At 45.6% G+C, this 12129-nt stretch overlaps 1 protein-coding gene across 2 annotated transcripts in view; it reads right to left on the minus strand.

The window, feature by feature from the left end:
• Nucleotides 1-482: 482 nt before the first annotated feature.
• The window catches only part of CILK1 (ciliogenesis associated kinase 1), a 61117-nt gene continuing 49470 nt past the window's right edge, over nt 483-12129 (minus strand). For both annotated transcript variants that reach the window (XM_046005125.1, XM_046005126.1), the window contains 6 exons: nt 11312-11632; nt 9602-9792; nt 9337-9485; nt 7653-7781; nt 5262-5384; nt 483-4186 (listed from right to left, as the gene is read on the minus strand). In XM_046005125.1, the coding sequence (XP_045861081.1) occupies nt 4032-4186; nt 5262-5384; nt 7653-7781; nt 9337-9485; nt 9602-9792; nt 11312-11632 (1068 nt within the window). In that variant the 3' untranslated portion in view covers nt 483-4031. The remainder of the gene's footprint in view (nt 4187-5261; nt 5385-7652; nt 7782-9336; nt 9486-9601; nt 9793-11311; nt 11633-12129) is intronic.

Below are 12129 nucleotides of genomic sequence, written 5' to 3' on the forward strand. Positions count from 1 at the left end.
AGCTGCTCTAAGCTTATCCTTCTTTTTTTTTTTTTATAAGATTTTATTTATTTATTTACAGACAGAGATCGCAAGTAGGCAGAGAGGCAGGCAGAGAGAGAGGGGGGAAGCAGGCTCCCCGCTGAGCAGAGAGCCCGATATGGGGCTCGATCCCAGGACCCTGAGATCATGACCTGCGCCTAAGGCAGAGGCTTTAACCCACTGAGCCACCCAGGAACCCCTAAGCTTATCCTTTTAATTTCATGGCAGTAACACTGTACTAAGCATTAAGAAGTTATAAAATAGCAAAACCCCACATTAGGAAATACTAATGTTATCATCTTCTTGTGAAAGATTTTAAGTGATCTCTACATCCAGGACGGGGCTTGAACTCACAACCCTGAGATCAGGAGTGGCGTGCTCTACCAACTGAGTCTGCCAGGAGCCTTACTATTACCTTCTAATGGAAGAACACTGAAAATAAAAACGGAACACTCAGATCATTTCTCTTTCTTAACTGTAACTTTATTTGGAGCAGAATTTTCCTTACATAAAGTTAACGTTTTTAAACACCTTAGGACAAACTATTCAAAACGCAATGTTTTATTTCAGAAGGGGCTTGTGTCAGTGGTTTTCTCTTCTCCTCTATTCTCATTGTGATGACTATTTGCCTTTTAAATAAATATATTCTCAGTTATTGCCTTGTAATCAAATCTGGTGACTACACTGCTCTCAGTACAAAGATCAGAAGACTGTTCGGGTCATTTGAAATTCACATTAGCCCAGAAACAGATAATACAGATCGATGGGATTCTTGCCTCCAGTTTGCCTTCTTAATGGTTTCCATGAGAGGGTCCTCACAATAAGTTATATAAAATACAGTACTTTGGTTGGAAATTGTAAAAATAATTCTAAAAACTAAGCACATATATTAAACAAACGAGTTGCTACAGTATGCTTTAAATGACATAAAATAATTAGCATGTCAAACATTCTCTTATAAACATATTGCTTTTGGTCATACACTGAGCTGAAACGTACAGCCTGCGTTCTTTTCCTCCTAAATAAGCCTGCGTTCTTTTCCTCCTAAATGGCACAAAACAATGGCTTGATATTAGGGAAACGCTACTTCATGAGCAAAGACTGTGCCCATGAGCCCCAGTATTACCGTTATTGTACTTAGACATTACCTTGATTGTATTCAACTTTTGATAACATCAGAATGACACAGTGTCACTTAGATGTATATACTCCTTTTAGCCTATCTATGAGACGTGTCTAAAAAAACTGTTTGAAAATCAATTTTCTTCCTACTTAAATCCTATCATACATGAGCTGGGTGAGTGTTTAGTAATTAATGGAATTTTATTGCAAGATGAACAGTCACACCAAGAGTAGCTTTTATGCCCATGCGGCTTGCCTTGCGGTTTGCACATGTACCCCCCGGCACACCACTATCACCAGACCTTTGGGTGTGGAAAGAGAGCCATTCCTGTACCATTTCCCGACGTCCTGAAAAGCTTTCTGACTGGAAATGAGGTATAGTCATGGATAGGTACAGTGAACTCCTCAATCCTCTTGGTGTCTTACAGTACATCTTTTAATTCCCAACTAACTAAAAGATAGACACACCAGGTATCATTTAATTTTTCACGTAACAAAAAATGGTCACGATTCCCTTCTATAGTAAACAGCGTGCATACACATTTGCCGTTTATCCTTTACGGAGGGGAAAAAGAGAACTTTCCAGGATTTTGCTGGTTCTTTAGAATTTACATTGTTTTTTCAGTCTTCTAGTTTTCTCGACTGCACATCAGCTTCTCGACTTCCACAAGGATAATCGTGTTTGGCTTCCTAAGGGAACTTGTTTACTCATAAATAAAGCAAAAAGTAAGAGGAAGAAAACGGAAATATTTTCTGAATGTGGGCCCACAAAAGTATTACAGAAACAATTCTATAATGCATAATAACCAGGTGACTGGGTTTTTCCATTTAAAAATATGTCATGACCTTAACAGAAGCTAGAGTGCCAAGAATATGGTTTTCACAATCCATTCGCTTCTCTAAGAGGTATTTACAATTTAAAACCAGCTTTCCAGCAAGCTGGGCAAGGTTACAGATTAACTTACTTTTTATACATAATACAGAAAGGGAAAATAAATAGTAATCGCAGTAAAGGACTCATCTCTGAAAACACATTTTCTGCTGCTTTAGATAATGAGTTGAGAATATAATACAGAAGTGAACTCAGCTTCAAGTTGTGCTTACATATACATATTTGTTTTCTGAAGCTTTGCTGCCAGTTTGTTAACAGAAAATATTCCCTATCAAATCCACATCCATTATGTGCTTTTCTCACGCCCCTAGGGATCATAGTGCTTGGTCAAGTACATTTTTGCGCCAGATTCCCCCAAGCGGAAATTACTCCCTGATTTAGATGAGGGCCCTATGGGAGCCCCAGCAATTTGCTCAGCCTCTAACGCGCTACGAATACATCAAAGCAATCATTTACCCACGGGGTGGGTTAAATTGTGTCAAAGTGCCGACATTCTGTTTTATCTGTCATTTTAACCTATAGAAATGGTAGACAATTTCATACGGCTCAACCTGCTAGATCCGGGAACCTGGAACCAAATGAGAGTAGCTTGGGGCCTGGGAGAATGTGAGTCAATGCGCTACTGAGCTTGTATCACGTCCACTGGCGGAGACCCTCCCTCCTGCCTTTCAGGTAAACCACAGGCGGGGGCAGATGGGCCTACAGAGATGGACGAAGAGTGGACCTTTTGTCTTTTTCTGTCTCCAAACTAGCTTTGTCATTTTCAAAATTGCTGTAAACATTCCTCTCAATGGAACAGCTTCTACCCAACAAATTAGAGTTCCCACTGTGTGAAGAAACTACACAAGGGTTACGAATTCAAATGTGGCACGCTTTACTGACACCACCATCATGGTAGCCGGGACGTCCCAGGTCAGCGGGACGTCCCAGGTCAGCGGAACCTCGGCCATGAATCCGTCCTGCTCCCCAAAGTGCCCTGAGAATGTGGCTAGGACAGAAGATTCTTCGTTGTCTGTTCCTAGCCAGGCCTGGAGAACTGGACCGAATGTAAGAGTCAATCAGTTATTACAATAAAAAAATCTTCTGCTGCTTTGAAACTTAGCTTTTTGGTCATGCGTCTTGATAGGAAGATAAGTTTAACGGACTGTGTTGACCTTTGAGTGAAAGACCTGTTGGCTTGAAAAGCTTCCCTTTTGGGGCTACTTATACAATTGGATTTCAAAAATGGAAGAAACATCAAAAAATGGGAGAAAATAGAATGGGATGGCCTACCGTGATAAAACCATCTCTCCAACCACCTTGCATATCTCCAACCACCAAAAAGGGTTGTAAAAATTTCAAAAACTATTTACTTGGAGTTCTTTCAGCTGCAAAGTTCATTGCATAATAGTATTTTTAGAACAGCACAGTGGTGTCACAGAATCAAACCAATAACCTGATATTGAGAAAAGCAGAAGATCATTTATCTAGCGCTGAGGCTGGTCCAAGAAAGCCGATGTACCAGTGTGCCGCATTTAAAATTTAACCACTTCACAAATATCTGCACGTGGTGAGTCAGTAACCCTCTATCATGTAGCCTCCAATTGCACCCCTGCTGCAATACTGCATCAATATTATTACATTTTAAAAAATCTGTATAAAATATTATCTGGAACCCCAAAGGAAAATCACTTAATTTTTAAAAAGTTCGTTACAAAGTTGACTGTATAAAATGCTAGAACATAATCCATATATACAAAATGCTGCTGCTTAAGAAAATAATGGGACCCAGTTTTAGAATAAAATAATTTTGTACAAAAAAAGGGAATTGCATTCAAATCAATATTTCAAAAAAAAAAAAAACCTTAAAAAGAATATTGAAATGTCTTAGTTCAGAAGAGTAACTATAAAGTGTTTGCTTGCTTTCACACCGTCGCCAGTTTCTTGTTGGCAGAACACCAACCAGATGGCCGAGGGGCCGTGTCTTGCTTTCCCCCATGTCCAGAAGCTTCGCCGGTCATCGCCGAGAGGCGTACTTGGAAACCCAGTCTGTCCGGCCGTGCACGGGCTGAGCAGCCGGAGGCCTGGGCATCAGCCCGGGAGTGCTTCTAGGTTGGGTGTGGAAGAAAGGTCGCCCCGGATGAGGTCTCACAGCCTTCAGGGAAGAATAGCCTGCAATTAAAGAGGAAGGTGAGTCGGATTGATATGGGACTCCTGCAAACACAGCAAACAAATGCATCCTGGTGACAAAAATATCGGAAAATGGGAGTTCAAGAGAAGCATGGGTGGGCGACTCAGTGTTCCCTCTCCCGGTGAACGACAACTCCATTCTATTGTTGTCAGGCTAAAAACACTGGTGTCATTCCTGACCCCTCTTTTTTCCCAGCCCACGTGTCATTGGTCAGCAAATGCCACTGGCTCTCCCTTCCAAACAGACTCAGAATCTGGCCCGGCTCCGCTCTCAGCAGCCGGGCCGTGATTCACCCGCTGGGATGACTCCAACAGCCAGTTTCCCCGCTGCCAGGAGCACGCGAGTGAGGCTGCAAGATGCGAGTCAGATCACCTCACCCTTCTGCCCCAGACCCTCCGGTGGCTGCCAGGTCCAGGTCCCTCACAGGCAGGGACAGCACGTTTATGGTGGCCCCGCCCATTCCACCCCTGCCACCTGCCTCCTGTCTCTGGGCTCTTCTGGGAACACGCCCACCTCCCGGCCCACGCGCTAGGAACCCGGGGCTGGGGGGCAGCCTCACCCACACCGCAGAGCTAGCCCGCTCAACTCCTTCACACACTGTCACTCAACAGCTCCTTGGCGGTGAGGTCTTCTTTGGCCACCCTCTTTATTTATTTTTTTAATTATTATTTTTTTAAAATTAACATATAATGTAGTATCTGTTTCAGGGGTACAGGTCTGTGATTCATCAATTTACACAGCACCCAGGGCTCATCACAACACATACACTCCCGAGTGTACATCATCCAGCCTCCCCATTCCTCTCATCCCCCCCTCCCCTCCAGCAACCCCATTTGTTTCCTGAGATTGAGTCTCTTAGGGTTTGGCACCTTCTTTAAACATGCACACTCCAATCTCTACATTCCCTATATCCTGCCTACCTCGTTTTTCTCCTCAGCACTGGTGAGCATCTACCCTGCCCTGGTGGGTCCTCTGGTTACAACATGCCTGGCATAAAGCCATGACTCGATAATCATTTGATGAACTGCTTCAGGAATAACCCAAAATAGGACTCACCCGGAGAAGGGTCTGGAATAGGAGCCAAGTGTACCCTCTGCACAGCAGAACCAACTTCTTTTTTCAGGAAGGACGGGATATAGTTTCCAGTCAGTCCACTAGAACTTGTAGAACTGGAACCAACTGATGTACAAAAGCAAAAGCTCATTACTACGAAGACCCCACGTGCACATAACACAACAGGGTCACACAGGTGTGGAAGAATAAAGAATTAGTTGTTTGTTTTTAGGGGGGGAAATAGGATAAGAACAGTGAATTGCGGGCAGAGCATTTCTCCACACCACGCTACAGAAAGGCCGGGGGAGAGGGGCAGCAAAGACGGGGTCGGTCTTGTAGCCTGTGCCTGAATAGAGCCCAGATGCTTGGTTCATTCAAGAAAAGGGAAAGGTACGCTTTTCTTTCTTTTTTGGAATAATGGGTTTAGCCCATTCTGAAATTTGCTTTTTCCACTCCAAAACAGAGAAGAGTTATCCTTCTAGGTCAGTATGTACAAATCATAGAATCCAGCTAAACCATAATCCACAAACCACTCTCTTACTGAACGGCATGCAGGTAGGTGATCTTAACTACTTAGTTATGACAAGTAAGTCTACTTAACTATTTAGTAGTTAACTAGCTAACTAATTAAGATCTAACTATTTAGTTATGTCAAGTAAGTCTACGCTAAATACTCTTGCCCGTAATCAGAAAAATTAATGATGTATATTAAATATATTCACTTTTTATGGCCCTTTCAGAGTGAGAGTGCTTTAAGGGCTGGAACTGTATGGGGACCCAGTGTTCTAGGAGGTTAATGGGATGCCTTATATGTAGCAGTGATCAATACATATTGGATGGATGAACAGAGATCTACGAGCCTATTAAGACTTCAGGTACACACGGAATGATGACAAATGTTATCATGGGCCATTATACAAATGGAAGTTATATCCGGGGGAGAATGTGTGGCCGAGTGACAATGCCTGGGTAAGGAGCTGTGTTGTGCAAGAGCACATTTTGCATTTTTGGTGAATAGGTACACACCAAAAAATGAGAGAATCTGAACAGGTTAAGTCACAAAAGGGAAAGAACGTACAGTCCATGACCACGAGAGAAGGTGCTCCACCTCATTAGTACACAGGACATGCAAGCTTAAGCCACCACAAGAGGCCATTTCACACCCATCAGACCAGCACACAGTTTGCAATCGTGACGGTACCAAGTGGCATCAAGGATGCAGCACCACTCCCAGACCCTGCTGGAGAGCAACTGGGCAACATCTGTAAAGTCAAAGATGAGCACACCCTTTAACCTGTTCACATCAACCCAGAGAAACCTTCACGCAGGTGCGCGACAAGAGGGTACGCCCAGGTTCATTTCCGTGCTCCTTCTATAGCAAAGATGGTTCACAACTTCCATGCTCACCAAGGAGAGAAGGATAAATACATTACGGTCCAGTAAAAGTCATAAGTTAGGGGGTGATATGGTGATATAAGTTATATAGGTTTTATAACACACACTCTGATGTGTCTTACACAGCTCTGTGTAATTGCTAGATCATAACAGAATTACTAAAATGAGTGAAGATCCAGAATTACGTTCGTGTTAATTTTTGAACATGTAAAAATTACTATGTGGTTCATGAATCTTTGAAAAAATGCACAGAAGTAATAAACATCAAATTAGGTAGGGGTCGGGGGAAGGAGAGGGGAAAGAGGGAATGGGTAGGAGGGCCTAGACGGTGGGCTTCATGTGTACTTGCCAAATTTGACTCCTTGAGCTGGGGTGGGCACATGGGCATTGATACCTCATTTCCCTCTTTTTTGTATTTCTCAAAATAAATAAACGTGTCATGGATGAAGCAGGGAGAAGTGAGGCCCAGATGTTTACCTGGCAATGTGGAAGGGAAGCAATGCATGACAGGGGCTGCCCGTGTGAGGGAAAATGGCGCAGGGAACAGGCCTGCTGGGAATGCCTGCCTGGAAGGCTTAGGAAATTCCCTTAGTCATTTAAAAGAAGTGGGACTGAGAACAACAACAAAAAAGTGCGACGGCCCTCTGAGCTGTCCAGAAGAGATTTTTCGATGCTCTGGGCTAAGGCTGGGTCATCAGAGAGAGGGGCTGATGGAGCTGGAGCAGGCAGGTGGAGCTAAGCTACATGTCCAGCAGGGCAGGGCCCTGGAAGTCAGAGATGCCTAACTTCCCAGCTATGCCTGGGGGCAGACCCAGGGCAGCTGGCTGGGTCCCCAGAGCCTGCTGCCAAGAAAAAGACAGGAGCGTGGCCTGACAAGGGGGCACCCTGGGTTTCCACCCCAGAAAACCCTCTCATTTCCATAGCCTGTCTCTCTGGACCGCCTTGGTGTATCCAGAGAATCTGCCTCTTGTCATTTCAGAGTTAATAATCACTACTCACCTGAATTTATCTTGCTGATGACTGATACTGTTCCTGAAGATTTTCCGGACAAACCAGAACTCGACCACGGATTAGATGGAACAAAATCCTTGCCTGGATTTGGAAGTATGCCGTTTCTTATATTTATTCCTAATGGGGAAGAAATGATTTTCAGATGCAAAATACATTATTTCACGTTGAACCAGATTCTAGTGGTAACCTCATCACAGAACTCAATTTGTCTAAACTTCCTGCATAGTAGGAATATAATGTATTTAGGAGCAAAAACTGACCGTGAGGTTGTCCGATAGATTGCTGAGGAAAGAAAGAAATATGGTGTCCTGGGATTTAGTAGGCTGACTCACTGGTGGGCAGCCTGAAAGAGGTCTCCCTAAACTCCTCCTAACAGGTGTGTCTCATGTCTTCTCTTTTGGACCCTCTGGTGCTATTTCCTGGGTGTTAGTGCTCCTGGTCATTCCCATCTGTACCCCTGCATGGGCCACGACCTGTCCATCACCTTCCCAAGTTCCTCTTGGTCCTCCTTCCCCACCCCCCCCCCCCCAGCTCTGCAGCTCCCTGCTCTCCTCTCTGCATTCTGTCCCCCAGATCCCTCTTCTCACCTGACCTGGACCATTAGCGCCATCTAGTGCTGGTGACTAGGGTCAGCACTGGAGACCCTCACAGACTCTATCCCACCCAAGGCTGCCTTGACCTTAATCAATCACCTCAAACTCAAGCCAAACCACCCACCAGACCGCCCACTTTCCCATTTATGTCAAGCACTGCAGATGGTTTTCAGAACTGAAAGACTGAATTCATCCTTTATCCTCCTTCCTCTCCTAGAGCCAAAAAAGAAATAACTCTAATTCCCTCCCTGGCACCCTTTGGCCTGTGGCCACTGGAGTTTGGCCCAGTGGACACAGGGTGTCTCTGTCCCGATACCCGAACCACTGCTGTACCCTGTCACCTGCTCTCTCTTCTTCCAGGTCATCCTGGGAGGCCAGCCAAGAGGCGAGGAGTCAATCCACCAGTGGGGCCTGCTGCTCCCACCTCGTGTCCCCTGGGCCCCGCAGCTCCAGACTGAGCCAGCACTCCCCTTACCTGCACGAGAACTACAGCCTGCCCTCAGCCACTCAGCACGCAGATGAACGTGAACCTAGTGTGCTCTCCAGTTAAAACCCTTTGACAGCTTCCTGCTACTTGTGAAATGAATTCCAAATGTCTTACGAGACTCCCAAAGATGCCCCGTGCCACATGAATCACCGTCTTACCACACTCAGGTCACGCTGGCCCCTCTGCCCTTCCCCTCACAAGCCAAGCCCCTGCCTTCCTTCCAGGCTCTCCACTTGCTGCTTCCCCTGCCTTTGATCTCCTCATTTGTTCCTCGCCATTCTCTGGGGGCCCAGACAAGAGCCATGCGCTCAGAGAGGCCCTTCCTGAGCCCTCTGTCTACAGTGGCGTCTCCTCCCCGCCTTCTACCACCACAGGAACTACTGGTTGTCTATTTGTTTAGGGTCTGGCTCCCAGCATTAGAAAATAGGCTGCACAGAGGCTTACATCTTACATTTCTATGATGTTCCTGCCAGTTCTGAAGTTCTAGAAGCCCAGGGGCGCCTGCCTTCCAAAACAGAATCTCTGTGAATACGTGATTCCAGGGAAATGGTTTCTTATCGAGGAGGAAAGTAAAGGCAAGCATTTCTATTACCAGGCAAGTATCGCGAGTGCTTCAGGTAGTGCTGCTTGGCCGCGGACCTCAGGGTTGGTGTGTCTCGCCTCTGATAGGAGGTCTGCGTAGGGGCGCTGCTGCCTGTACTGATGGGCTCAGAGGGCTTCAGGTCCAGAACGCTCTCAAATCTGAAGCAAGGGAACGTGGCTGGATCAGCATGAGATGGGAAACACCATCAGAGAGGTACAGACCGATTCAAAAGCCCCAGACTCAATCTGGGTCCAGAGCTGAGGTGCACACTTGCCTGCAGAGAGCCTCCTCGCTCTGTCTCTTCTTGTTTTTCAGGTCAGTCCTGGGGAGGGACGGACTGAAATCCAAGTCATCCAAGTCAGACCAGTTGTCACAATCCTTTGTCGCCCGGGATACAAGACCCCACCTTCTCCGACTCTTGGGCTTGATCTCCCCATTTTTGTGTTCCAGGCCAGCTAGCATTTTCTGTGCACCCGAGGAGTGGGGGACAAAGCGACAGTTGGCATTAATGGAGATCATCCATGAGTAATGCCCATTCCACACTTCCTTGTTGATGAAAAGGAGGACAGGGGCGTATCATTCCCCACACGCCACTGTGGGAAGCATGTTGCCGGGCCTCTGTCTTTCACCTCTCCTGCACGCATCCCACCCCCTGGCATCCTATGGGGACATTCAGGTATATAAGATAAGGATTTTTACAAAGACATTTTTTTAAAATAGATTTAGGGGCACCTGGGTGGCTCAGTGGGTTAAAGCCTCGGCCTTCGGCTCAGGTCATGATCTCAGGGTCCTGGGATCAAGCCCTGCATCAGGGTCTCTGCTTAGCAGGGAGCCTGCTTCCTCCTCTCTCTCTCTCTGCCTGCCTCTCTGTCTACTTGTGATCTCTGTCAAATAAATAAATTAATAAAATAAAATAGATTTATTTTTGAGAGAGAGAGAGAGACAGGGAAGGGACAGAAGGAGAGGGAGAGAGAGCATAAGCAGACTCCACACTGAGCGCATAGCTTGATGCAAGGCTCGACCTCACGACCACGAGATCATGACCTGAGCCGAACTGACTCTTAACCGCTTAACTGACTGCATCACCCAGGTGCCCCTAAAAAGAAGTCTAAGGTACTGCTCACATATGGGGAGGATAGCTAGGCTGTCATCCGGGCCTCATCCCTGAAGACATTAACAGGCTTTATTCTGTCATAAACAGAGATGCAAGAGAATACAGCTCAGACATCAGTCATCCTGCTCATTTACCGAAAACACTGCAAACATGCTTTCTTTGCCTTCTTAGTAGATCTAGATACTATTTAATTACAGAATTAGCTATAGTAGGAAATTTCCAAATACACACTGCTTCCAAAGTTGTGGGCGGGGGCCCAGCAAACAGTCTAAAGATAGCACTCCGGTAACCTCACAGGGCAGATCAGTGCGGGTCGGGAGCCGGCATCAGTGAATGAATACTTGTCGACAGAAAGAATCCTGCTTCTGCATAAAGTTGTCAGAAAATCAGGCTCTCAGCACCACAAACCTACTGGTAACTAGATGCCCCGATCAGGTTATTGAGTCTAGCACTCCTTCCTTCCTTTTGCGCACCAGTCCCAAAGAAGGAGAACGATCTGGGCTCAATCCACAGCCTAGCATTAACACAATCGTCGACAGCATTAATAGGAATGACAACCTATACATTTCATTATGGCACTTTGTGATTTTTCAAAACATGTTCGCAATGGGGAGCTCTGAACCGCCACACCGCAACTGCCTGCCGCCAGCCCCACTGCTAACGGGCACAGCCAGAACTTGAATTTAGACCTTCAACTCCAAGGCCAAAGCTCCTTTCATTATTCCATGATATTGCAAAAACACATTTTTTGTAATCAACCTTCCTTGTAATTGACTTTATAGGCTGAAAAAAGGAAATCTTTCACACCATAGGTGGGGTCAGAAGAGGTACAGGCAAGACAAGGCGTCCTAGCAAATCTTCACTGCTTACCGACTGAGGATTCTTGGTATGGAGGGATGGGAAGAGCAACGGGCTTGGCTTGTCCTCCGGAAGATGGTTCGGGTGATCTGTCCTGGATGCCTCTGGTTTGTAGGGGTACATGAGATGCTGAGGCGGCTGGCTGGCTTGATGCTGTCTCGAGGAAATCCGTGGGTGTGGCTTGGTTGGGGGCTGGGCGGGGGGGACCGGCTTGATGTGAGGAGGTGGGCCTGCCTTTTCCAAGACATCCTTCTGTGCTTTTCCTGAATCTTGAAAGCTCTGTGTGGTGCTGCCCAGCGGATGCCCAATCTGGAAGTAGGGATATCGAAGTGCCTGGAATAACACGGAGGGCTGTTGTAGGAGAAAAGTCTAGCCAGGAAGATTACGACCATCAGGCTCACTGAGCTACATTTCATGGGACCAGTTTATTACAGTTTCTTAGCCTAAACCAACAAGAAAACAGCATTGAATGTGTGATACTCTATGACTTTCCTTATCTAAAATATAAAGTTTATACACTTAAAATTATCTGGATAAAGCAGCCAGTTACACGGCTATTACCTTTGCTACTTCTGAAAAGTATCTCGCTCAACACAGATGCTGGTTTTTTTTTTCCTTTGAAACTTCCATTTAATATAAGTAGACCTCACTAAAAGAGTTAAAGGATATTTAAATAATTGCCATATGCATTGTATCATGGAGCCATAGAAATATTGGTCCGTGTTGGCAAATCACAATTTGTGGTATGTATTAATTTATTATTTATTTAAATTTAAATTCAATTAATTAACATATAATGTATTATTGGTTTCAGAGGTACAGGTCTATGA

Source organism: Meles meles, chromosome 5 (assembly GCF_922984935.1).
Source record: "Meles meles chromosome 5, mMelMel3.1 paternal haplotype, whole genome shotgun sequence".
NCBI lineage: Eukaryota > Metazoa > Chordata > Mammalia > Carnivora > Mustelidae > Meles > Meles meles.